The sequence below is a fragment of the Anomalospiza imberbis genome, chromosome 14, assembly GCF_031753505.1.
Source record: "Anomalospiza imberbis isolate Cuckoo-Finch-1a 21T00152 chromosome 14, ASM3175350v1, whole genome shotgun sequence".
Lineage (NCBI taxonomy): Eukaryota > Metazoa > Chordata > Aves > Passeriformes > Viduidae > Anomalospiza > Anomalospiza imberbis.
The window spans coordinates 7,549,434-7,576,679 of record NC_089694.1 but is presented as its reverse complement, the minus strand read 5'-3'; the positions used below and the strand labels follow the sequence as shown (position 1 = coordinate 7,576,679).

At 47.5% G+C, this 27,246-nt stretch overlaps 1 protein-coding gene across 1 annotated transcript in view; it reads right to left on the bottom strand.

Annotated features, from left to right (window-relative positions):
- Nucleotides 1-15,608: 15,608 nt before the first annotated feature.
- Nucleotides 15,609-27,246, bottom strand: part of HS6ST2 (heparan sulfate 6-O-sulfotransferase 2) — a 126,177-nt gene continuing 114,539 nt past the window's right edge. Inside the window, exon 2 of the mRNA XM_068204722.1 lies at nucleotides 15,609-16,593. Coding sequence (XP_068060823.1) covers nucleotides 15,891-16,593 — 703 coding nt within the window. The 3' untranslated portion in view covers nucleotides 15,609-15,890. The remainder of the gene's footprint in view (nucleotides 16,594-27,246) is intronic.

Genomic DNA, 27,246 nt, shown 5'->3' with positions numbered 1-27,246 from the left:
GTCCTGAATTCCTCAATGTGTCAGGGCAGAGGGGCCCTGGGTCCCAAGTTGCTTTACACATCACTCACCCTCATGGCAGTGAAACCCAGAATTTGCTGGGACAGGGTCCTGCATTGTATTCCTGCACTTCTGTATGGATTCTACTAACTATGGGAAATGCTGAAAAGAAGTCTTCAAAACCTAACCCTGTTCAAGTAGAAGCTGATCTTAATGGCCACTGCTGAGTATTAACCTTAAATGGGTTACCAAGAGTGAGCAGAGACACAGGCCATGAGCACCACTTAGAAATTGACATTTTACATAAGAGGTTGATAAACCAGGATCATTTTGACACCTTCAGTAGGATAAATCATGGTAGAATATTAGAATTCTTTTATTTTTAGCAGCTGAATAATGGCAAATAACAGTTTTTAATAACCACAAATGATGACATCAAACAGCCACACCCCCAACTGAAATCATTCCTCACTTATTCTGGCAGGTAGGGAGGGATTTCTTAGCTTTCCTCCTCTTTTAAACAACCTCTGCAGCAAAGAAACATTAAAAGGTGGAAAAACACACAATCTTGTGTGGTGGTGACATTGACAGATGTGATGGTGCGGGCTGTACATGACGTTGTGATTTTTTATTAATAACTCTGCACTGCAGAGCTCAGTTAGGAAAAGAAGGAGTGCCTGAGTGCGTGGGGAGGACAGCTTTGTTCTTTGGACTTGCAAAAGAAAGAACCTAACGTCAAAGGTAGAAATACAGGAAGGGAACAAGGCTCACAAAGGAGGCAATGGGCTGTGGGTGGTGGTGAGCATCAGGTACATGCAGCAAACGAGACCCCGGCCATCAGGTATCCAGCTTTCAAATCAGTTGACTTGGATCAGCAACAAGAGGGCAGGACAGGAAAAGATGCTCTCAATTTGTGGAGCAGATAAGAAAGGACCAGTTGTTTTAAACAAAAAGGTTTGGGAGTTTTTCTTTGCTGACTGTCGTGGTGGATTACCCACAGAAAAATGCTCGGTCCCCTCCTCCAGCAAGGGAGTGTTCTTGTCCCCCCTGGCCCACACAAATCACCCATGCAGAGGTGTGCAGAGCCAGGCAAGATGGGCAAGGAGGGATTCCTTCTCCAAAGCCAGCAAATGGCCGCAGCCGCCCCATTTGCCCCTCTGCCAAGCAGCCAGGGAGGAGCTGCTCTGCAGGGAGGACATGGGCGGCTGTAGGAGCAGTCGGGCTCAGCCCGCAGAGGGCCCGAGTGGCAGCGTGTGATGAACACACTGTCCCCAGTCACGCTGCTGCGCGCCGAGGGGAAGGAAACCAAGCTTCAAAGGGAGGGAGGCAGGAGGGGCCCGAGTTTCCGGGGGCGGCTGCTCCCCAGTGTTTGTCATCATCCGAAAGAAGAGTGAAAGTTTTTGCTCTTGGGATAATTATTAAAGACATCTGGGTCTTGCTTTCACATGCCCTCTTCTTTTTTTTTTTTTTTTTTTTTTTTTTTTAATTAACTGTAAACCCCATCCTGACTGCTAAACAGGGATCTGTGGAACTGAAGCTTGTATAAATGTGGTGATTTATGTTCCCTGGGAAGTGAACTGGCATTTCTGAGGAACCCCACCCTAGCCTAGCAAATACCATGGGAGTGCACTGACTCACTGGCTGCTGGCATTCGCTCCTCTGCCTCGATGGCTGGAGCCCGCAGCCAGTTTGGGCACATGTGAGACAGTCGTGGTAAGTGAACCCGGGTCCCCAGAGACACCTTACACTGAGGAAGCGCCTGCCAAAACCTCCGGCTCCCAGGAGAGGCTCGGAAGGGAAGAACAGCAGCGCTGCAAGGCTGAGTCAAGCTGTAATCACCGGAGCGATGCGCTGGAGGAAGCAGCGTGCTGGCACAGCCTCTGCCTCCAGCGAGGGTAAGAACCTGCTGCCAATTAACAAGCGTTCAAGTCACCCGAAGGCAGAGGAGAGCCCTGCGGAGTGGCCTGCCTGGCAAGCCTTGGCAGAAGCCCCTTTGCTTTGCTACACCGTGAGAGCAGCCGGGAGGGTAGATGAGCTTGAGGAAGCTCTAAAAAAATATCCAGTGCTGCCTGCGGAAAGATCAGCCGAGGCAGCAACACCCGCTGAGCACCTGACACAGAGGAGCCTGACTTACAGAAATCAGTTCGGCCATTTGTAGGTGTGATCTTGGTTAAATAAATAAAGAAAAAGACATCACCACATTGTTGAAATGGCCCCTGCCTACTCAGTTCTCTGCTCCCTCGCATTAATGCAATCGTGTTTGATGAATTGAGGGAGAAAAGTCCCTTTTGACTGCAGTGCTCCCAACAGGCTGCAGAGCCACCCTTACAGGCTGCCTCTTGCCTGGCTCATGGGGCATGTCCCAGCTTTTGCATTCATCCCATATACAACAAAGTCCCCTGGGACCACCTGTTCACGGTCCCACCCACCCTAAGGAGACCCTTTTCCCATGCACCCAGAGAGAGCAACACTGATCATGGGTGTACCTGGGTGGTGTTTGCCTGGACGAGCCTGTGCTGGGCTCCTACAGTTCCCAAATGCCATAAAGTGAACCAGCTGGACCGGTCTTCCCCTCTTGTTTTTGTTTGTTTGTTTGTTTTTGGTTTTTTGCTAGCTATCCATCCAATATCAGCTGTAATAAAAAAGGCAAATCAGAAAACAATGCCGTCTGTTTGTGTGCTGTAAACTGGGAGAACAGCTGCTACTCCTGGGCTAAATGAAAAGCCTTTCCTTGAGAGCCATAAAAAGCAGGGTTTCTCCTTTCAGTTGCTGCATCATGTCACAAAGAATGGTTTCTGCCAGCCTTGATGCCTTTTGTCTAAATAAAACCAGGTACAGTGGTGGGGAACAACACACAGGACACAATTCTGCCCCTCAGTGCTCAGCTGTGCATTTGGAGAGCCTGAGATGCATCTGAGAACCAGAAAAAATGTTTCCTGACAATGTCCAGCATACAAGGGAACCCAGACACACTCTGTCCCTGGTGTGTCCCTCTGAATTGTGGCATCATCTCCAAACACAACCAGCACCATCCCCATGGAGACTGTCCCTGCAGATCACAGCAGTGAGAGACACTGTGTCTGCTGTGCACTGCAGATCACTTTGGAATTATATCTCCATCTTAGGTTGAACAAACCTCCCTGGGTCATTGGTGGACTCAGGATATGATGATCTGTGGAGGTATCACCCTTTCCCAAATGGGTTCTCATTTCTTCCCCCAGGGTCACTGCTCCAGGCAGAAGAGTGTGACAGGCTTCATCAGAAGCTAAAAGCTGCTCTAAATCTACTCTTGGGCTGCCTGGGCAGCCCAGCCTGCACACTCCCCACCATCCCCAAACACACAGAGGCTTTGTTTAAGCATTACTCAGCTAATATTTCCTTTTTCATGACTTACAAAAGGTGCACTAATCACTGTGGGAGAGCAGGAGAGGCCAAGAAGGATTGCCACTCCTTGCACCACCACAGCTCCAACCCCTGACCCTCAAATGTGACAGTGTGTGTATCCCACCCACCGAGCTGTGCATCCACCTCTGTGCCAGGGTTCAGCTGCAATCCTGGACAGCCTTCCCAGCTGGTTAGCTAGTGGCTGCTACTCTCTCCCATCCTGTTGCTGGATTTATTTACCTCAGTGACAGGTCTTTTGGTGACTCGCAGCATCAGGCCTGGAGCCGCTTTGAAACTTTCTACAGATGGGAGTATGAAAAGAGCACAGGAGCAAGAGGATATAAATAAATAGGAGATGTCTGCTCTTGGCTGAGAATAACCCTGTTTGATGGGAGAAAACTTTTGTCCTATTTTCTGTTTTATCAGTGGAACAGCACTTGACAAGACCACTGCTCAGCTTTTCTTTTCTTGTCATTCAGAGGGAAACATTTCTGCCTTAACAGAGATGATGTTTCCTTGCAGACAGAAAAGCAGCCTGCACCCGAGCTGCAGCAGAGACAGCTCATCAAAGCTCCAACAAAGCTGCCGTTGTGTTGTAAGGCAGCAAAGCAAACAGCCTGCTCCTGTTATCATCTGGGCTTCACATATGCAATGCTGTGACCACCATTAACAACAGCATGGGCTATATTCTCATATCCCTGCTCTGATTCCAGCCCTGTTCCACTAACAGCCCCACTCTTTCCCATAAAGCTGCCAGGGCAAATAGTCACTGAGAAAGTGCAGGACTTGGAGTGGCTGCATGGCTCGTCCTGGCCTTGCACAGCGCATTAACCTCCTCAAAAATCCATCAGCACACAGGGATTGCATCACCAGCTCCCAATATCAGCTCCCAAAGGAGGCAAAAATGAGTATCTGCTATCCTAAATCATGCCTTATAAACAAGCATCATTTAGCTGAGGAAAATGGGGGCTCAGGAGGCCGTCAGAATCTGGGACTTTGCTGGTGAGCTGGGAGCTCTCTTTCCCTGTTTCCCAACACTAAGAGGGCTCAGGCAGAAGGAAAGCAGAGGAGCTCCCTCTCCCCTAGCCCCAAGGACTCTCCTCTCTGGGAAGTAGTATTGGGAGCACAGGGGACTTTAAGAAGAGATTAGGCAAATTTGTGGGTGGTGGGCGCACAAAAATCTGGGAAGCAGGAGAAACAGATGGAATTTCAGATGAAACAGAGTTGCAAAAATAATTTCCTGTCTCCTGAAACATTTTAATTGACTCCTGGATACATTCAACAATGGCTGTCCTCCTGCGAGTGGGATACTGCGTAAAAGCATCTCCTGGGTGTATACACAATGTTTCAGTGGGGAAGAGGAATACAGGGCAACGTCCAAAAGGACCAACATCACCTAACCTGGGACATTCTCAAAAGGCAACACTTAGATGTATTGAAATAAATGCCTTTTTCCCATCTAAAACTTTGACCTACACCACCAACACTAGCATATCCAAGCAATTCACTTTAATTTCAAAAGCAGGCAGAGCCCGGGGCTTTGGGAAGAAGAGCAGGAGCCTGGCAGCAGGCTGGGGATTGGTTTTTCCATGGCTCCCTCTAGTGTGTACAATCCAAAATGGGATTGAACACAGGCAATGAATTTCGTGCACTCAATGCAACCTAAAATAGATTTAATAAAATAGGCACTTAAAATGTATTTCCAGAGAAGATGTTTGCTGTAGTAGAAATTCTGCAACTCTTGCACAGAAAAACAGCTACTGGGGCTGCAGGAGCATCTGGCTGAATTTTGCATGCTCACAGTCTGATTTCCTGTGTTTCTGAACAAAAATTAAAAGGTCAGAAAGACTCTTCTGTAATAGCAGCTATGGCCTATTTTTCACCTATTGCTTTTTCATTTATTCATATCTTCCTCAGGGAATGATCTACCTATTAGAATAATAGGGTTATTTTCTGAGACTAATCTAAGAAAATAAATTAAAAACTCTAAACCTTTCATTAGATCTCAAAGAGACAGAATTTCTCGGTCAAGGAGAGCTGAGACACTCAGGAATAAATGTCCAGCAAATAACATTTATTAATTATGCATATTTATACTCACAGCCATGGACAAAGGCAGCCTCCACCACCAGACTGCAGGAGGCTGCCTGCAAACTCATGTGTTAAATAAACAGCTCCTTTATTGGTCTAAGTAGTCACGTAGTAAAGGAGCTCACATTTCCAAGTAGCTGTGGAGCAAAATAAGAGAAAAGCTATTAAAGTCCAGAGAAAGATTGCATTATATTGCCTAAATTAAAGCCTAAATCAGTACGGATGTAAATATTATGGTTCCTACTTTCTTCCACTTCTGAATACAAGCAGAACTTGGCCAGCAAACAGAAATCCTTTCAATAAATGCCTCTTTTTCCCCTGGACCTCAGATGGGGCCAGGAGTTGGGGGGCAGAACTTTGCCCTGAGGGCAGAGATCCTGGCACTGGATGAGGGCCAAGATCAGGCTGGGCTGTGACGTCCAGGCATCTCTGCTGCTGGGCAGGTGGGAGCATCGATTACTGTTCCCCATGATCAGCAACAAAGTTTTCCTCACACAACAGCCTAAGGCAAGGAGCATCCTTGGCTTCGGGGCCCTGAGAAATGGGCTCTTCTCTGAGGTCTCACAAGAAAGTCAACCTTGAGATGTGCTTGGTAAGTCCTCTCCTATCCTGACTGCATCTTCTTTGCTCCCCTGCGAGCTGAGCCCTCCCTTGAGGAGCCAGGCTGACCATCAGACAAAGCAAAAGAAATGAGCCACACCCCAACACTTAGGTCAAGCAAATCCAAGGTGCATCCTGCTTAATTATTATCTGCCCTGAGCATGAATCAGAACAATTTCCCAGCTATGGTGCTGCAATTGCAGGGGATGCACCCAACCCTCCAAACAAGGTCTTTGAGGAAGATGAGCAGTGCTAGGGTCAGATGATGACCCCTGGCCTCTCTCTATATATATAAATTACCAATATATAAATGACCAATATGTAAAATGGCCAACAGGTTGCAAAGCAGGACAGTTCTGTTATGCAGTTGACTGATGGAAGGCAGCTTTGCCATGCTGCCACCCTCTCACCCCCAAATGCAAAGTGCTGCACCTCTCCATGCCCGGATTTCCCTTCCAGGGAAGGCTGTAGGGCTGCACAGAATGGCCTCTGCACAGCATCCTGCAGGGGACTGAAGCCTGCAGCTCTTGCACCATCCCCACAGGCACAGGGAACAGCATCAGTGCCCCAGAGGCTGGTGCCAGCTGAGATTTTTCTTTAAGGGGACAGAATGAACTGACCCATGAATATTCAGAATCCACATAGCAGCAGGACCTTTTCTAAGAGCCTGTGTTAAGGGTGTTAAGGGTGTTAACATAGTGTTAAGGGTGGCTGAGATCAGTGGTTTGTCTCCACTTGGCCTCTGCACTTGGTGGGCTCCCTCCACGATTCAGCTGGTTGCACTTGCACAGACTGTGACTTTATCTGGCAAAAGTGTCCCCCGCAGAGCAGCAGCCAGCCTTCATCTGGAGACAGCAGGAACTGGAGGATCCCCTGCTCCCCTCAGTGGCTTGTTCCAGCAGTTAATCACCCTCGGTCAGAAATTTGTGCATGAACCAGAAACGTAAAATTAATGATTTCTTTCATCTCCTGCCTTTGCAGCCTGCTTGGGCTGCTTGTTCTACTGACAACAATGCTTCAGTAATCTGAAAAACATCGTACTTCATTTACAGTATTAACAGCTGAGTGTACAGATACAGAGATTGTATTCACCCTCATGGAAAGGTTGTTCTGCAGTTATGCAGAAGAATGACTCACCTTTACACCTTAATGTCTATCATTGCCTCTGCAACCTTTGGTTTGGCCTTCACTTTCGTGCAGAAGTGACAGAAAAGCAGCCAGGTCAAAAGGGTGAGGATTTAGGGCATAGGTTGCCAGATTCAGCAAACAAGAAGGACCCCACTCTCCCTTTATCACAACTCATGGTCCACGCCTTACAAACCTCCAGCCCAAGCACTGTTGTCTTATCCACCACCCAGGTATCTTGGGAGGAAAAACTCTGCTGACAGAATGTGTTCTGTGAGTTCCATCCTGCTCAGGAGCTGAGCACCACTGGGAAAAATTGGAGAGTCTGATATTTCAGTTCTGATCTTCTTCTCCCCATCCAAAATCTGACCTGCCACTCCCAGAAAATCAATGCAGCCAAACCAGATAATGCCACCCCTCTGCCCTTCCATGGGAAAGAGAGAGATCAGCTTTGACAAATGCAGAAGGCTACAAAAAGTGCACTGCCTTAAAGAGCCATCAGAGTAATTTTAAAATCAATGTGATGTTTGACAAAGAGCCAGCATGACTCCTTCCAGACTGGCAGTGACATCCCGGTAGGCCCTGGAAGGGACTTAGAATTCTGCAGGCAGCACTTTGCACACACTGACGCCGATGCAGCATTTTCTCAGCAAGGCCATAAAAAGCAAATTAAAAACAAAAAAAAGAGAAAAAGGCAGCACTGCAATGGTGTGACCAGCTGGTGAGGGGAAGTGGCACCGTGTGTGAGTCAGCAGCACCACAGCGACCCTGCAGAGCCACCCACACATCACGGGCCAGGCAGCCACGGTGAGGAATGTGCTCTGAAGGGCACTGGAGGAAGGCAGGGCGTCCTTAATTATAATTTGTGTTCTCTCCACGGTGGAACTTAAGGACACGATGGAAGGGACTGTTTGGGAAAGCTGCTGCTGCCAACCTTTCCCCCTCTGCCTGGTGTGGTGCTGGCAGTGCCTCCCTGGCACATCAAATCAGCCCCAGCTGGCAGCATTATTTTGGCAGAGCCCGGTGCACGTGGGCCCCCTGGGCAGGATCCGGCTGGACTGGGGCATCCGTGAGCAATCCCAGAATGGATGTAGCTGAAACACAGCAGCGGTGCCCATGGTATGGCAGGGCAGAGGGGCACAGGGCTGTGACAAGGACTCACCATGGACACTGTCCTTCTCCGTGCCCTCACTCACCTGGCCTGAGCAGTCCCAGATGTGAGGTCCCAAATGTGCCTTGCTGAGGAGGGGATTAGCCTGCTCACAGCTCACAAATCTTCAGTGATTTCCAGAATGATGGTCACGTTCCAGGCTCCTTGGCTAGGGTAAGAGCTCTCCACCATTCCTCCTGGCAATAGCTGCCCATGTGTCACCTCTTGGCTTAGCTGCCTGCCAACAATGGTGATACCTGGCACCACCTGGGCCACCTCCAGGTGTGAGTCCTCCAAGTGCAAACTCAGACACTGGAGCACAGGTTCCAAGGGAATTCCTCCTCATTATTCCCATATGTTTATACTGTAAGAATATATTTTTCTGTATTTTAAAAATTCCACATATCACTACTTTTTATTCTGAATTCATTCCTTCCAGGAAGCACCCATAACTTTTATCTGTATAAATAAGCAATACACCCAGACCTGCTCATTGCATTCATCTGTCCACCCCAGCAATTAGCCCCTCTGATATGAGGGGCTAACCATGTGATTTTCTATTGAATTAAAATAAACACATGTCCATAAGAAAACCTCAAAGTATTACAACCAATGGGGCAAAGGCAGCAGCAGTAAATGCACTTCCCAGCAACAGCAGAGGTTATCCCACATCATCACCAGCCCTGTGAGCTGAGGAAAGGGGATTTCCTGGCCTTCAGTCCAGCAGCAGGAGTTACTACAGGTGTGGCAGTTCTTCAGAGAGCACCAAAATCCCAGTAATGACTGTAAATCCGTGGCTGGTGTCTGCAAACAACCATGGGGTGCACTGGGCACCAGGCAGTGGCACCTGGGGTCGATCTGGACGCGGTGGCTTCTACCCACCAGACCGGACACACAGCCTGTGTGCCCAGCTGTGCCAGTGTGTTCCCAGGAACACCGGGGCCCAGCTGGGATGTGCACCACAGCACCTTCCCCGCAGTGAGAATTTTGGCTCTTAGTGCATTTACAGCCTCATAAAACTGTGAAGCTGCTCCCGGGAGCAGAAGTTCCTGCCTGGCCCAGGCTGTGTGTCATGAGCAAGCACCAGCTACAGCCAGCCTGGGGTTTGGACAGGAGGGGTTTTGCCGGGCTGATGTTTGGGATGTGAGTTGGTGCCGAGGGCCCCTGCCCAGCTGCGGTTTCTCACCCAGCCATAAAATCGCTTTCTGCACCCCTCTGTGTCCCCAGAGCCCCGCCGTGGGGCCGGCTGGCAGCCACACGCAGAGCGCACCTGCACAGCCAGGGATGCTCCAGGAGGGCTGGGCCCCCCGTCCCGTGTGTCCCGTGCCCAGCAGCACCTCCCCAGGGCATCCCCGGTGGGCTCTCACCCACCTCCGGGCAGTCACAGCCTGCGGGGACAGGGACAAGGACTGGGCCTGGCCCCGCGCTGTCGCCCGCTAGCAGGGGATTGACTTCAGAGACTGATGCTGCTGAGGGTGCTCTAGCCATTCAGACAGCTTTATTCATTAGTAATTAGGCAGGCGTTGTCTGGCATCTAGATTAATCCCACTTTTAATTATTTTGAAACTGTGTGAGATTTCCCAGGCATTAAAGATTATGTACGCGCTGGCTGATTCCACAGCAATTATTCTAATGTAATGATGTCTATTAATACGCTTCCCAGCTTGCCATGCCCAGAGGGGAAATTCCCAGTCTCCCCCTGTGGAGCACACATCTCCCACGAGGCATAACCCCCCTATTCACCTGCTTACGTGGCACAAAAGAACACTTTCCATGTGCTTCACCTAATATTAATAACATTACAGAGCCGTTGCTGTATCAAGTACCAAGCAATGATAGCAAAGGGGAGAGAAATCCCTTGCAGCCACAGCCCACCCAAAAACCAGCATCTTATATTTATAGGATGTTTTGAAAGGAAAAGGTCACAATATTTCGATCCCAAGTCAGGCTACACCCTTTAATCTGAAACCAAATGTTTAAATCAGCTTGTGCATCATTTGAGCTCATTACAGATTGCCTCTCCAATCTAAAGACACCATTTAAAAGAAGAATGTAGTTTCAAAGAGGGACAATGAAGTGTGAGCTGAGAACCTCAAACCATAGAGCTATTCCAAAATCTCCCCTTTCCTTTGGTCTAAACATCCCGTGAACTCATCCATTTCCCACTATAATTCTCGTAATTCCCATATTTCATGTATCAGAAAGTTTGCTATTCACTGGCAAAACAAATATTGTGCCATTGGCCACCAACTGATACTGAGACAGTTATCAGAATGAGGGCTCAAGTGAGTGCTGTGCCAGGACCCATTTGCATCCTTCTGCTCATCAATGCCCATCAGAAAATACATATATTTGACATTAATCTCTCTAGCTTATATAGAGGTTTATATCCACAGCTGCTTGTGCACATCCTATCAGTGAAAACCTTATTTGCAGTCATATGAGGGAACAGATTAAAACAGCTGAGGATACCAAAAGGCAGTGGTTGTACTGTCCTGAAAATGAACACTCAGCTCTCACTGTAACTATTTTGTTTGCTTTGCATATATATTGTTTCAGCATTTCATTGCTCCCCAAACAAAAAGTGATATAACCTCTCCTGCCTGGCCTAATGTATCCTCACAGAGCTAAACTGCATGACAGAGCTGCTGGGTAGAGACCACGGGTAATTTGGCTGATAGATCCTCTGGAAGCTCAGAGCTAAATTCGATTTCAGGCCCAAACTCGTCAGCCCGTCTCTAGAGATGGCAGAGCAGTGATATTAGCATGATGGCAACACTGTTCACTCTGAACTCAAGAAATGGATTAAATGAAATTACACTCTTCCCTGATGAGGCTGGTGGAACAGGGAGATTGCTTTAGGAAACCCAGAATTGAATTTCATAGGTAAGAGTTCAGATGCTGGGCTATTTGCTCAGGAAGGTTTGTGCAGGCTGCTCCTCCGTGGAGCCACAGCTGCCAGCAGGGCAGGAAGGACATGGTGCCAGCTGCCTCCAGAGCCTGGAGCCCACCCTCATTTGGATCACTGCTTGGTTTGGCAGTGCTCCATCCACTTTGGAGGCAGGACATCCCATGTCCCCATCCCAGTATCCCCATACCCACCTGTGAAGGACTTCTCCCTTCCCAGACACTGCCACCCCAGCAGGGTGCAGCAATAACCAAACCACCCCCAGCTCCACCCAAATGCTCTGGAGACAGGGATATTTTTAGTAAGTGGAAAACTTAAATTTATCACCTGCTTTGAAGACACCTCTCCTGCACATCTCTGTAAGGATGAGCTGTAAGACATCTCTGTAAGGATGAGCTCCCCAGCCAGCGCTGCTCTCTGTGCCTCCCTGGCAGTACTGGGCCAGCCTGGCAGCTCAGGGCTGCAGCTCAAGGTTTGCATTAGTTTGACAAGTTTCCTCAATTACCTGATATTTCTGGCTCAAATTTAAGAGAGATGTATCAGGTTTTCTTCTCCTCTCCTCACTGATTTAATGACCAGAAAGCTGAAACAGCAATTGCACTGGTATCTGTCAGGTGTTACCTGTGGCTCTGATATTTGGATAATGTGTGAATTTTAAAAACTACACAAAAAAAATCAGTTAATTTTCACTCAAAAATTACACCACTGAAAGCAAATGTATTATAGCACACTAAAATGGATAATTTGCCATATAAAGAGGGTGCAAAGGTCATTGACAAAAATCAGCTGAGCAGTTCATGCCCAACAGCCTTTACATACCAGGTACCCTTTAGGAAAGCTTTAGTCCCAAACTCTAAGACCCAAATGCGGCCCTTTGCAAGGCCACACAGGTCTCACAGTTATCAACTTCCCATGTTTTTGGAAAGCAAAAGGAACCAAGACTTTCTCTTTAACATTAATTTTAGCACTACACGTCACCATCTCCTCAACAGCCCTGGGCTCCACACTGACTGGCCCAGGTGGATGCTGGCAGTGCCAGAGGTGCTGACATCCCTTTCCATCCCTGGAAACTCAAGAGGCATCTTGGTGCTCCGAAGAGTTTTCTTAACGTGACTCCAGGCTTTTCAAAACTTCCCAGAGGGTTTGAGAGCTACTTGACTCACAGCTGTAGCTCCTCAGTTTCTGAAGTTTGTCTGTCCCAACACATCCCCCACTCCTCCATCCGTCCCCTCCTGCAGTAAGGGTTTTCTCAGCTGTCAAATTACTCCCCTCAAAAGGCAACCCCAACTGGCTTTACACCAGACTTCACTGCTGGGTGCTTTTTTAGCTGCAGGGAGGCATCTCCAATGACCTCCATCCCATCAGCAGCTCTCTCAGGGCACTAACAGACCTGTCTATAAAGCCAGCCAAATGCAGATCTGCTGGCAGAGCCCTCCACCCCCTGCTCCCCAGGGCTCAAAATGCCTCACAGAGGTAAGATGCCCCAGCAGGTACTCACAGGAGAAGGGCAGCTCTGTCCTCACAGGGGAGTTCCAGTAGATCAAGGCAAAGTCTCGTGTGGACACCTTCATGTCAACTGTCCTGCTGCACGCCCGGTAAACTTGTGGATCTTTTATAGACAAAGAAAAAATGCCTCCATCCAAACTGTCCAAAAGTATCTTTGTGGCATCTCTGGCCAAGAAGATGCTCAGAGGGCTGGAGAAGCTCTGCTCTGGAGACAGGCAGAGAGAGCAGGGGGTATCCAGAGCCTGGAGAAGGCTCTGGGGAGATCTCAGAACCTCTTCTAGTGCCTAAAGGGGCTCCAAGAGAGCTGAAGAGGGAGTCCTTGACAAGGGCATGAAGGGATAGGACAAGGAAGAATGGCTGTAAACTGAAAGAGAAAAGATATACCTAAAATATCAGGAAGAAATTCCTCTCTGTGGGGGTGGTGAGGCCCTGGCACAGGTTGCTCTGGGAAGCTGTGGATGCCTGGAAGTGTCCAAGGCCAGGCTGGACAAGGCTTGGAGCAACCTGGGACAGTGGAAGGTGTACCTGTCAATTTTTTTTTTTTTTTGTGTCCCCAGAAGGGATACAGTGGGATGCACTGGAAGTCAGTGGCTAGACAGCATCCTCCAGAGTCAACACAGAGAGTGGGTATCTCATAAAGGATAAAAAAGAAATCCTATATGTACACACACATATATGTACACACAGAGAAAGAATTCCTTAATGCTTCAGACCACTAACAGCCATATTTAAATCACCAGAAACCACAGCTTGTTTTTCTGAGGGATGCTCAGAAGTCAAAACCTCTGCAGTAATTCCTGAACCAGACAAAAGCCCAAAGTGGTTTTGCCCTTGAAAGCTGTAGTTTAAACACAATTCAGAAAAGCTATGACTTCAAATTCCCATACTTGCTGTCAACTGCTATTTCACTCATGTCAGAATTACCATCCATTCTCAACTGTGCAGCTCTCAACACATCATCAGAAAAAGAAATAATCAAATGAAAATCAGAAGTCTGTAGTTAAATTTTATTTATCAGCTCTATTGTTAAATGACACAATCAAAGTCAGTGGATTGGCCTGTAAATCTACACAATAAGACAGCGTCTACGGTGGAAATCAGTAGAATTTGATATGGTTATGACAAAATGGTATCCTTATATTCGTACATCCCCTATATACAATAAACAGTATACACAAAGAAAATGCAACTAGTCTCTGTAAACCATGCACACCACAGCATAAAAACAAGATGCACCTCCTGCAACAGGCCTCCAGCTCGCCCACAGTTAAGTCCTGTTTACAGCAGTGCCTTTCAGTTTCAAGAGTGAATTATTTTCCCCCCATGAAAACCAAAATACAACTGAGACATCATATTGGCAACTGCAGTTCTCATTAAAAAAAAAAAAAAATTGCTGTACATGAAGTTATTCTCTTCTTGAAGCTGCTAATGCAGGGTATTGGTTTGCTGCTGCTTTGCTCTCCCCTTGCCCTTGGCAGGGCTGCTGCCCCCAGGCAGCCACACAACTTCAGATGTAAAACCACTTCCAGGTAACTTAGGCGTGGAGCCGTAAGATGTTTTTAAAGCCTTCTGCCTCATTTTCTGCCCCCTGCCTTCATGGTGTATAGAGTATTACAGGTGAAAGGCAACAGTGCAAGTGAGCCTCGTAAGCATCGTGTCCCTGGGCCCACAGAGGGCCCTTCCCGGCTGTCTCCGCTCAGTGCCAAGCTCGGGAGCACTGCAGGACAAATGTTCTGAGCTTGCTGAACGTCTGGCCCAAGCCTTGCAGAGGTTTGTAATTTTTTTGCATAGAGATTTATAGGAGCCCCTCGCACCACGTGCCCCGTTTGCTGTCCCGGTGGGTCTGGGGGAGGCCGGAGGGCTGCGGGGGATCCCGCTCCAGCTCCGCGCCCCAGCAGAGCCTGCTCGGGAGCAAGCTGCTGCACCCCATGCACCACACATCCTTCTCCTCCTGTAACTATGGCTATGGAAAAACCGGCTTCCCTCATTTTCAGTCCTCATCTGTCATCGCTATGAAGGGCTCAAGAGCATAGGAAAAAAACAAGCCCTGTTCTTATCTGGTGTAGCAAAGATTTACTGGAAGTAAATCCTAATTCAAGTGTAAATCTACTTCCATTGAGCAATCATCTCTATAATATTGCTGGGATTAGAGAGTTTTATGACTTTTTAAAGACGCTACACAAATATCAGCAACATAATTTCATCTAGTTTATACCACCAATTATTAAGGAATGATAAATTCAGCATTATGTATTCTAATGGGTAAGAAAGACTTAAAATGAGACACTGTCACAGGATTATAACTTGGAGAAGGCTTCATGAAACAAACATGAGAATGTGCTGTAACTTTTCCAGAATGGTTAAAATCATACAGCCCTGAAAAATTCTGGAAACAGTGTCTATAACGTTGGCATTGAGTTCAGAAAAGTAAGTATTTTTTTTCTTTTTTAAGATATGAGATAGACCAAGCTTAAAACTCTAAACAGCAGTAGGTAGAAAAAGTTTAAAATTTTAAATATTTATATAACTAGAGAAATTACTTCTATTCATTTTAAAAGCCAATATTATACATAAAACTAGTCGATCATTTTTCTAGACCTTTACTGTTCCCTTCATCATCCTCTCATTAACTTGGTAAATATCATAAGCAGTTGGTGCCCTTCAAAACACACTATTGAAACAAAGTTAAGATAAAATCAAAGGGAAAAGGATTTGCTCATATACTGTATTGTGAGAGTATGCTAAATGCTCGTTATTAGGAAATGAGTTTGCTTCCCAGATAGATTTCAGCTGAGCATCATAAACATTTTCCAGCATCCCATTTTGTACTCATAACTAATTTAAGGATTTTTCTTTCACTTCTTTTAAATAAATGTCCAAGCAAACATTTCCAATGAGCCGAGATGGCTCCTGTATTTCATAAATAATCCAACAAACCTAAAAAGGACAATTTAATTACACGCTAAGATTAAGTGTTCCACGTACAGTACAACATTTACTGCAAAGGCAACTGCAAAGGCAACATTTTGACCTCTTTTTGCTTCAGACCCTTGAAAAGCATCACTTGTCATCTCCGGTTTGCAGGCTGGGTTGGGCTCTGCTTCTTTTTTGCCTGGCAGGTGCCCCCCACTATCGCCGCCACCGCTCCACGTTCCCTGTGTAGTCAGTGCTGGAGCTGTTCTCCCCCTGCTCCCTCAGGTGCGCCTGCTTCGCCCGCAGGATCTTCCGCTGCTCCTGGCGTTTCCGCCGCGCCTCCTGGTGCTCCTTCTGCCGCATGTACTGGTACCGCTGCAAAAACAGGTCTTTTGCATAATCGTACAATTCCATGTCTAAAAAATTGAGGGCCTCGATACGCTGCTGAGTCTGCCTGTCTATCTCCACGCTGGAGGCCCTTGTGCTATTGTACTGCGTGAACGGCGAGATGAAGTTCATGTTGAAAGTCTTCTCAAAGAGATACTGAGTCTTGCGCTGGAACTCGGTCAGGCCGAAGAAGGCCATGCGCTTCAGGTTCTCCTTGGCACTGTCCAGCAGAACCTTATTTCTCTGCTCCTCGGGCATGACCGACAGGTTGTAGCATCCCACCAGGCTGAGGTCGGAGAGCATGCGGACCTGGCGGTTGTTGGCCAGGTTGTAGGGGCAATCCATGAACTCCTGCAGGGAACAGCCCGACCAGTCGTCCCCCGTGTAGCAGCTGGGCAGCTCCTCGGTGGTCGGGGAGCGGCCGTCGCAGACGTGCAGGGACGCCTTCCATGTCGCTCCTCGCTGGACGTGGCGCCACTCGCTCAGGTATCTGGACACGGGGTCACGCAGGATGGTGATGTAGTAGAAATTCCTGCCAAGGGAGAGGAAAACAGAGCGCTTAGTCCCGTGTGTCTGCAGCACATTAACGCTCAAGATCAATACAAACAGGGAGATGCACTTAAGAGGCTTTCAGCAGCCCTGCTGCAGAGGCTCCTCTGTGAGTTCACCTCCGCAGGGTGAAGGACGGCTGAACAAATCCCCAGGGGGAGTGCGAAGGGCTGCATCTACCTGCACACACACAGAGCTGTCTCTGTTTAACAGCTGTTGTCTCTGCAGAGGCCAAGGGAACCCAAGACTCCCCTCTGTGCTGGGCTGTCCATGTGGCAACAGGCTCCTGCTGGTGCTCCAACTGATGGTTGCCCCAGACCTTGGGAGAATACTTGAAATACCTCCCAGGATGTAAGCCACGACCCAAGCAGGACACAGGCAGCTCTGGCTCTTTTAATTTTCTTGTACAACAGAGCTTCACTGACAGGTTTCCACAGACAGCAAAGAGATGCCCGTGCTATATTCCTGATGAGCAGCTGTGAGTCTCAGCTGCACCAGCCCCACAGCAGCATAACACCTCTGAGGAAGGCATTTCCTACCGGACCTTTCTTTTCGCAGGCCAGATCAATGGGGTGTGCCCAGAAGCCCCAAACCACTTCCACCCTAACAAGGACCTTGGCAAAGCCCACGTAAATCCTGTTTTAGTCTCCTGCCTTCATCTGATATGGGACTAAAATGATGAGAGAGGAGAGCTAAGTGACTAATAAGAAATTAAAGGATGCATTACAGCATTGCATTTCTCTTACAACAGTAAGAGAAAACATTTTCAAGGGAGGTGCTGGCTTTGGTTTGAAGCAACAGGATAGTAGCACATGTGGTGGACATTCTGCCACAGGGAACCCATCAGGCCACAAGCTGGAAAAGCTGCAAGTTTAACCACAGAACTTGCCCAGAGTTCACTCTGGGTTGCACATTAATATCCACCATCAAACACAGTTCTGTCCACCATCACAGCCTGAAGATGGACACAGCTCTTTGAACCTCCACTAACATGACCATGGCCTCACCTGGATGATGCTGGAGGAACACCATCAGGATACCAGCCATCTGCTTAAGCAAATGGAATTAAAGTAGCTCAATAAGCAAATTGTCCTGCAGGGAAGGCCACTCCTCCAGGAGGAGGACACCAAGGAGTGTGTGCCTAGGAGCCCTGAGTCCCTGGGGTGTGATTGCCATGTCCTTGGTGCTGTGTGAGGAGGAGAAGGACATTATTTTGCTTTCTCAAGTGACATTGTGACTGGTCACCTTGAAGTCAAACTTTTGTTCCCTGTCGTTTCCTTTGGCAGAAAAGCCACTAGATGTCAATGTTTTACAGAAAATTGTCTTTGAGCAGACTAAAAAGTGAATCACAAGCACAAAAAGGATTCAACTGCACAGGGAAAGAAAACCTGGAGAATCACCATTCCTCTTCCTATTTAGAGCACCCACACTCATGAATAATTAAGTAAGTAGAAAGTATAATAAAGCCAAATAAAGCCAATGACCCCATTTACAGCATCAGTGGCTGGAAACAACAGCATTCAACACTTGGAGTTGGGACACCACAATCAGCACCACCCCCAACCTCATGCTCACCTGGGGTGGTGCTGCTGCCACCCCCCTGCTCAGAGGGATTTGGACACAGATTCACACAGGCAAAGGGAGCAAAATTCCTGCCACAATCCCAAGAAAGGTCCTTTTCCACAGAAATGCCATTCAATGATTTCACTGTGAGAGCTGGAGGTACGAGGGAGCAAGAATAAAGCTCACTTTCATGAGTGAGTGGCAGCTGCTAACCCCACACTGTCCCTTGCAGAGATGGGGAGAGTTTTGCTCTGTCTTCTCTCAGCAGGACTCTGGTAGCATTGGAGAACCCAGCCTGGCAAAGAGGAAGGTTTTCCCATGAGCACCACCTCCACCAGCTGCTCCAGTGAGCAGGAGCTGTCCCTGGTTATGCTTGTGCCTCAGGCTCCTTTGATGCAGCAGCAACACAGCCTTGTCAGGATCCCCAGCACAGGGAAATGGAGCATCTCTGGGACAAACCTAAGCCCCTTCTTTACCTTCTGCCAGGACTCCTGAGCCTTGGATCTAGTTTACTGGGACACTGCACTAAAATAATGACCCAACCATACAGCACTAACCTCTAACTATAGTAACTAACCTACAGCAACAAACCTCTGACGACCGTGGGGAGCAAAAGCAAAGCCCTGCTTACCCCAGAGCCCCTTGTACAAGCTGGCCCATGAGCAGTTCAGCTCAGGGGAGAAGGCTGCAGGCACAGGGGTGCTACCAGCTGAAGGAGAAGGCCAACCAGACTGTATGCTCTAAGGTCATCACAGAAATCGATGGGGAGTTAATGCAAGAAGGGAAACAAATCCTGAGCCAAGATCGATACAGTGAGCGTTTTATTATAGTTCAAACTCTCCAGCCACTCTCCCTTTGTGCTCTTTGGTCACAGGCGGTGACAAAGTGTCCCCCTTGGCTGCTGTTGTGAAAACAAAAGAATGAATAAAAACTCGTGTGTTGGTGGAAGAGGCTGTGTTGTAACAGAGCACTGTCAGCCTGGGCTGCCTCATCTGGGCAGCCATCTCCATCTGTGCCTGCCAGGGGAATGCTGCAGTCGAGGGAGACTGGGGGGATGAGGCTGAGTAAAGATGCTCACTGGACTCTGCAGTGAGCATGGTGGTGTCTGGGCTTCCCCAGCACCCTGAGCTCAGGATGCCAGGCAGGGATACTCACGGGATGCCCCAGGCAGGGCCCATATCCTCCCTGGCCTAAGCACAGCTCGCTGAAACAGGCTCACAGCTGTTACTTATTCCACCCTGTTATTTCCCAGATGAATCCTACTTTCAAAAAATGAGAAGAGATGTCTTGGAGAGAGATGCTTTGTCAGATGCTGGGCCAATCTCAGCAATTTTATGCATTTCTCTCCTGCCTATTAAAACTCTACCAGAAGAGGCACTGACCCTTTTGGGAACATCAGCTTTTGCCCCAAGCCTCTCCTCTGAGTTAGGAATCATGGCAGCTCCAGGAAAGCAGCCGTGCTGCTCTGTGTTCATCTGAACTGAGCTTCAGAAAGTCACAAAAGCTTTAATGCATCCTCAACTCAGAGCCATGCCAGAGATGAATTTGGCCATCAGCACTTAGAGCATCATTCTGCTGCAACTGAGGGAGACACAAAGCTTTGCAATTATTTTTAGCTCTGGAGGTAACAGCTTGTTCTTTCTGCTGTCTTACCAAGGGGGTGCTGAGTTCCTGCCCGTTCCTTGAAGCATGTGCTTCAGAGCCCAAAAAAAACATGTTTGCAGGTAGAGCTCCAACTACTGTGAATCATCCCTCCAACTCAGAGCTGCACTCACCAGACCATGGCTTTTCTGATGAACTTGCGTGGCCCTGAAGCAGAGAAAGGGAGCTTGAGGGCAGCTCACAAAGTAGGTTGACCCTGGAGGCATCAGGAATTTGGGATGATGTGACAGTGACTTGCTTCTGGTCTCTCCCTGAGCACTGCTATTCCTTGAGGAATGGGGGGACTGAGCGGTCCCACAATGTTGAGTTTGCTCCCCATGCTGCACCTGTTTGCTTTGAAGGATAATCCTGTGGTCACACAGTCCATTCCTACCAGCCCTTTCCCCACCTCTGCCAAACACAGGGGCAGAATGAGATTTCCTTTTTTTCAACCTAATCAGTTTTTTTAAGAATACTTTCATCAAACTTCTAATAGCAATAATAGCAAACTTCTAATAAAAAAAAAAAAAAAGAAATTAAAAATAAAAACTGAAGTCCAAGTAAGGAACTGTGAAACCCCAGGAGATGACAACACTGAGTAAAGCCAGAGACTTCAGAGTCTGGAGAAGCTGCCAGGGAAGGGATATTGAGGTACCCACACCACAGTGCTCAGGGGGCTGGCTCATTTTGTGCAGAACTAAAGAGGTGAGGAGAGGGTAACTCTAATTATGCATCAAAATGGGTCAGAATTTCCCAAAGTCAGGACACATCTCATCCCAACCCCACTGCCCCACTGTTTAATTGCCTGTTGAGGTCGAGGGAGGCTGGAGGTCAGATGCTGGCAGCTGCCATGGCTTCAGCTGGGAAACCTGAGCCTGGCTTGATGGAACTATGAGGTAAGGACTGGAGAGGGGAGCTGAAAGCTGAACATCCACTCACTGTTACATCCATTAGTGGATTAGGAGGTGAGGGACTGAGTGACCTTTTCCCATTTCTGCTGAGAAATGAGGCTGTAGCAAGAAGGGCTTTGTAGGTTACTGAAGGTGAGAAACCTACAGCCTTTGCACAGAGAGCACTGCAGCCCCAGAAACGCCCCCATCTCCCCCACACGTTGTTCCCTGGGGCAAACTAATGCAGGAAAACACAGCTTCAGCACAGGGCTGAGGAAGCAGAGCTATGATTTTCAGGGAAAGTACTGGGGCAGTCCCATTCACCATGCAAAAGTAAGGCTATGCTTCAAGCTCACTCAAACACACCCATTTGTATCTAGGTCAAGCCCAGCCAGATGGCAAGCCTGGCTAGGACGTTTGGAGTCACAGACGGGGCTTGTGCAGTGAATGGGAGGCAATTTTATACAAGTGCCTCCATCTCTTTGAGTGGAGATGGGGGAGGCAAGGAAATTTGTTAAGTTTCCAAATCTGTGTAGGGTTTTTTTTCCCCAGTTCATGGACTTTGTGGTACATTAATGGGCCAGTGTGAAATCAGGTTCTGCTCCAGGTGGAGATGGATATTTTGAAAGAAGAGTTCACTCTGAAGTTGCAGGGGCAAAGGGATAGACCAAATTTGTGCCACATCCAGCAGAAATGCAAATAAACTAAAACCCCACAGCAGAGATTCTGCATATGATGCAAAGGATTAAGGCTGGAGCTACTGAAAAAAGAAAAATAATCATAGGGTTGGCACTTCAGCACCAGAAACAATGCACAATCACCAGAGCCAGCAAGCAGCACAAGGACATCCATGTCCTTCCCCCCTCTGCACAAACTGCTCATGCTGCTGAATAAAAATCTAGAGAGCTCACTTATAAAAGAACAGCCACAAACTCATTCTTTTAAAAGCTGCTCAAATTGGGTTTTTTTTGAGACGGCAACTTGTCTCAGCTCATTTGACCACAGGAAGATGCTCCTACGCCGTGGCCTTGCGCACGGATCTGAGATCCCATCTCCTTCTCCTCCACTGCTCCCAGCAACTGTGGGGAAACTGTGAAACTGTGTCGCAGGCAGCGTCCTGCACTTCTCCCTCATCCCACACCACTTGGAAAACAACCCTGCTCAGGATTATTTGACAGCAAAGTCACAGACAATGACAGAAGGTCAGGAATGCGAACGGTGCGAGTCTCACATTCCTTGTTGTGCTCTTAGGAACCCTCCCCGTGGGCTCCAAAGCTGCTGATGGATTTTAATCTCTGGCAGAGGGTCTCCCAGCCGATCAATCATGGCCACCACATCTCTCTGAGAAGTCAAACTCAATTACGCCATGCCGGGCGCCGAGTGCTTCGCTCCCAGAAGTTGAGGTTAATTCCCATCAAGAGTGGCCCACTGAGAATTTGATTTGCTAATACCACAAATTGTACCTCCAAGAAAAATACCACTGCTGCCTTATTTGTTGGAGTCAGGCATCTGTTTGGAGATCACTCAGAGGCAAAGTGTTCGTTTAATACTGTGACTCATCCTGATTCTTAACAAACTCTGTCACCTAGAGACACAATCAGAAGGACAGGGGTGAGCATCCTGGTGAGAGCCCCTCCTGCCTCAACCATCCCTGCTTGGAACCTCCCCCCAAAACGAGAACGCCTCTTCCCTGCCAAGAGCTGCTTCCGCAGCATAACTCACAGAGATGAGGCCAAAATATTTGGCAAGTTTACTGAGGCAGCGCTAGGAATCAAATGTTTGCATCCACCCTAGATTAGTCCCAGATGCTTCCCAGCAGTGATGTGGATGGCAATGGCAGCAGTGGAGATGCCTTCATTGCCCATGGGCTTCCCACAGTGCTGCTCTGCTCCAAGGCCTCCCAGCCCCACAGACAGTGACAGCAAACCCTATCTGGGAGTGGGAGAGGAGCAAGGGGGCTGTCAGGATCCTCGTGAGCTGCAGGGAGAGCTCATGCCGCGTATTCCATGGCCGCCTCCATGCCCTGGATCTGGATCTGCAGCCTGGCTGCCCATGCCAGGGCCTCCCCTGCCACTGTCACAGCTCATGCAAGGAGGCGACCATGGAGCAGGGGAATTGGAACAGGACTGCTCCCCTTCTCTCCTCTCCCCAAAGACCTCAGTGCAGCTCAGGCCCAGCTGCACCCTGGGCTGGCCACTACTTGTTCCAACGAGACCTCTCTTTATTCAGGCATTTAAATGAAACCAGACTTCCAGGTCCACCTCACCCAAAATTCAAAGTACAGTAAAATCTAAATGAACAAATCCCTTCTTCATTAAGGAAGTGATGGATAAAGATTATGGGGAGGGAGAGAAACAGGAACAAACACCCCTTTCCTCTGCAGCAGCCTGCAAGACTACCTAGACTATATTTCTTTACTCTGGGTCTCAGGGCGGCAGAAGCAAATAATGCATTAGCTCTGAAAAAGGGCCTGGAAGGGAAGGAGATAAGTATTTCAGGACCGTAAATTAAAGCTGTTAGCAAATGCAAATTTACATTTCCTCTAAGTAATCATTATGTTTTCACTTCTATCAGCACCCAATGAATCACAGAGATGTTTTGTCTAGAAACACTAATGGTGGGGGTAGGAAGCCAGCAGCCTACCCACAGCAACGGCAGCAGGAGAGAAGTGCCAGAGAAACCCATAAAAAGGAGCTGGATTTTTCAAGAACAGCAATTACATCAGCCCATCATTGCCCGTGAAATTACCAAATATGAAAGATCTGCGGAAAAAAAAGCATTTCAGGCACAGAGGAAGGCAGCGATTTAGCAGGTCAAGGTACACATTCATATATGTGCAGGCATGGCATATGCAAACAAAGATAATGAAAATAAGGCTTTAAATAAGTAAAAAATATGCAGCCTCACACACGCACATGCTCCCAGCTACCCTCATGCACAAAATAATTGTCCACAGTGCTGCCTGCGGAGGGGAGAGTGGCCCTGCAGATCTGCCAGAGCAGTATTAATTTCATAATTGCTTGTATTATTAAGATCTCTGCAGGATACCCCTGCTCAAAACCAATTCAGCAAGAATAGTGACCTTTTAAATTACTTTCTTTTCAGTAGTGCATAAAAAGAGAAGCAAGTTTCTGTTTTTAGACTCAGCAAACAGAAGAGTGACTCAGCTGCGGGTGCCAGTCCCCAGTCCTCTGCCTCCACCCTGGAGTCTGGCATGGGAAAGGGTGGCAATGCTGGGCAGAGGGACCCAGACCCATCCCACCCACCTGAGCTGCTGGATAAAGGACTGAACTGCCCTTTGGAAACACCCAGCTTCCATCACAGCCTATCTAGAGCAGTAAAGCTTCCCACCTCAGGAGCTTGGTTATGACAGAGGCATCATGATGGAGGGCAGCAGTGGTGTGGAGCCCCCATGCTGGACATGGGAGGTAAAATGCAAGGAAAGGAGAGAGAAGGTGACAGGAGGATCAGTGTGTGCCATGCCTCCATCGTGCTGGATGACAAGCTGCAGCACAGATGACACTGGATTTGTGAGGTCTCAGCAGCATGCAAGGCCTTGGCTTTGGAAAGTGCCTTTCTTGCCTAAGGCGATAATAAACAGGAGGCAGAGCTGAATTTTACTCTTAATACACACTAAGAAAACTCAAGGTCTGAGCGATGTCTTTTGAAACATTGAGCTCTGACACTCACAGAGTGCCAGGAGCGCCTTCCTACTCCCGGTGTGAGGAGCTGCCCCTGTCCCCTGGAGGTCCTGGAGCCACATCACACACATCTTCCAGGCGTGGTACAGCACGGCCCTGATCACAGAGCTCTTACGGATTCATTAAAAAGCATGGCAGACGTCCCAAAGTGAAAAGGAGGCCACTGCAACAGAGCTGGGGAATAATCACAGGATGCTGCTATAGATCAGATCTTTACAACAGTATTTACCCCATCTAAATGCTGCTGCAGGAATTAGTTTCAACGTGTAACTGATATTTCTGTGGTGGCAAAGATCGAGGTTTGCAAAGCCTACACTCCATAAGCAGCGGTTTACAGAGATGGAATAGTGGCAGTTTTTCATTTTCCAGAGTCCACTCACCCTTCCAACAATCTTAATGCCTCATTGATTCATAATACAGTACATAAAGATTTCATTTTTTCTTGCACACAGTGATATATTATGGAGGCAATCTATTTTGCCACTGAAAAGTTTGCTTAGTAGAGAAATTTGGAGTTTTGACATTCAGGAAATTACAGTCATCTGTAAAGTGCGATTGATATGCCAAGGCTAACATTTTCATTGCACATACGGAGCCAGAATAACTATGCTAAAATATTTATTATATTCTAAAAAAAAATCCAACGAAAAAGCATATATTTAGCAATAAAAAAGCTTTACCCTTTTATCCATATATATTTTAGCTATGCCTTAAATGCGTAAAGCCACGTTCTCTCTGACCAGATGAAAACACTTAAAATAATCAAATAAAACCAGTATTTCAGACAGGCTCTGTGTGTGCAAGCTGAGGGCATGAGCTGACACATGGCTGCATGGAGCTGCACAACAGCAGAGAAATGAGATAGGGGCTGTCACAGCGAACCTGCCCGAGGTCCCCCAGCATTGTGGACACTCGTCCTGGCAGCCACCCGCCACCCACAGGAAGCAGGAGGTCTGTGTGCTTCATTTGCAAGTTCTGTGGCTAATAGATCCAGGAGGAAGTGGGTGTGGAGGGCTCCTGTCTCAGCTTGGCACGCACACTTGTCTTCTTTATGAACACATCAGTGTGTGTTTAGAAGTTGTGATTTATCCTATCTCCTGAGCACTCACTGCAAATTCATAATCGTTGCCTGAACACCCCTCCCAACTCCTTCGTATGTGAGAGTAGCTACTATTGAACATCCCTGCCTCAGCGCTGGAGAAACCTTGGAGCTCTCAAGAAAAAGATCATACTATCAGCCCCAAGAGCTCTGCATCTCCCACAATGGGAAATTAACTCCAGAGAGGTATTTATAAAATCATTTGTTACTATATCAGAGCTCAATCAATTCTCTTCAATAATACATAAAAGGAGGAGGTTTGGCTCACATGAAAGAATGTAATTCCTTCACAAGCCATTTGCAGATAATCTTCCATACGCCAGTTAATACATCCCACGATAGGTTATACAAAAGGACTTTTAAAAACTAAATGGAGGATATATAACATATAAAAAAGGCACATTAGTGCAACTTGTATTTTGCTTATCATGACTATTGTGCATACAGAAATCCAGGGAAAATCCTTCCCAGTCTTTCTAAAATTTTGTCAAAAGCAAGCATCTATTGAAAACATCTTTGCAATGTAATTAATGAACTGATACTAATATAATTCTCAGCCTGCTGCCAAGAGAGGGATAGAGGAACGGACAGTGTATTTACAGCTGCAACTTCTACAGTTTTAATTTCAGCTCTCATTGATTCCATTGAGCACCATGAGACTGTATAATGAAGAAATCTGTATCAATTGAAAATACCAAGTGTGCTCCTGCCCCACCAGGGCACTACTGTAATATCATGTAATGGAAGGGGATTCTCATTTAATTGAATTGGAAATGAAACGCATATTAGCTAAGAAAACTTAATCAGTGCAATAATATTAAAATGGGCCACTCAGACAAACTATACTGATTAAGTCACTTGCAAGCATTTCCGTAATCATCACTGAGACTTGTGGCGTTAATGATTTAAACTCACTTTTCTACTCCAGGGAACAAAACTGCAATTTCATAGCAGACAATTAGAATATTTTAAGCCCTCCCTCACACACCACAATACAGTCTCCTGGCGGAAGCACGGGACCTCATCCTGCAAGGATACATCTTGAGCTCTGACGTACAAGGCCTGCATGGATGCTGGGATGTTTGATTTAAGATGGGAGACACCCAACACCTGGCTGGTTGGGAAGTGTTTCTGGGGTACTGGCTGTGGTTTCTCTGCAGACTTCATCTTTAATCCTGACTTTTTACTGATGGCACACTCTGATGCACTGTAACACATGAGCTCCAAATGGCTCCCAGCAGACCAGGATTTTAAAACTTGTATTCACACATGGCTGACATAACTGGATTTAAATTTTTCATGGAACAGCAGACTGCATTTCTAGTAAAACTCCATGGATGCATTTGTTGTGTCAAAGCTCAGCTGGGAGGGGTTTCACATCAGCTAAGCAAGCAAGACTAAGTAAACATTACAAGATGCGCAGAACATCTTGTTTCCCATGTCTGCCAGTTCCACCCCAAACATTTAGTAAAAGTATATCTTACTCAGTCTGAATCAGTGAGGACAATGCCCTTAGAAAGCCACGTTAAAAGAAAATGACACTTGAGGCTCTCATACAACAACCCTGAACAAACCCAGGGATGTGTTCATTGTGCTGTGCTCAGAAGGACTATACACACAGTCCAAGCTTGTGGTGTGCCTGGAAACTGGAGACTGAGCTGGCAAAACCTCATCAGATGCTTTCCTGGCAGTCAGCGACAGCACATTCAGCACCAACATCAGCTCAGACACATTGCATTTTT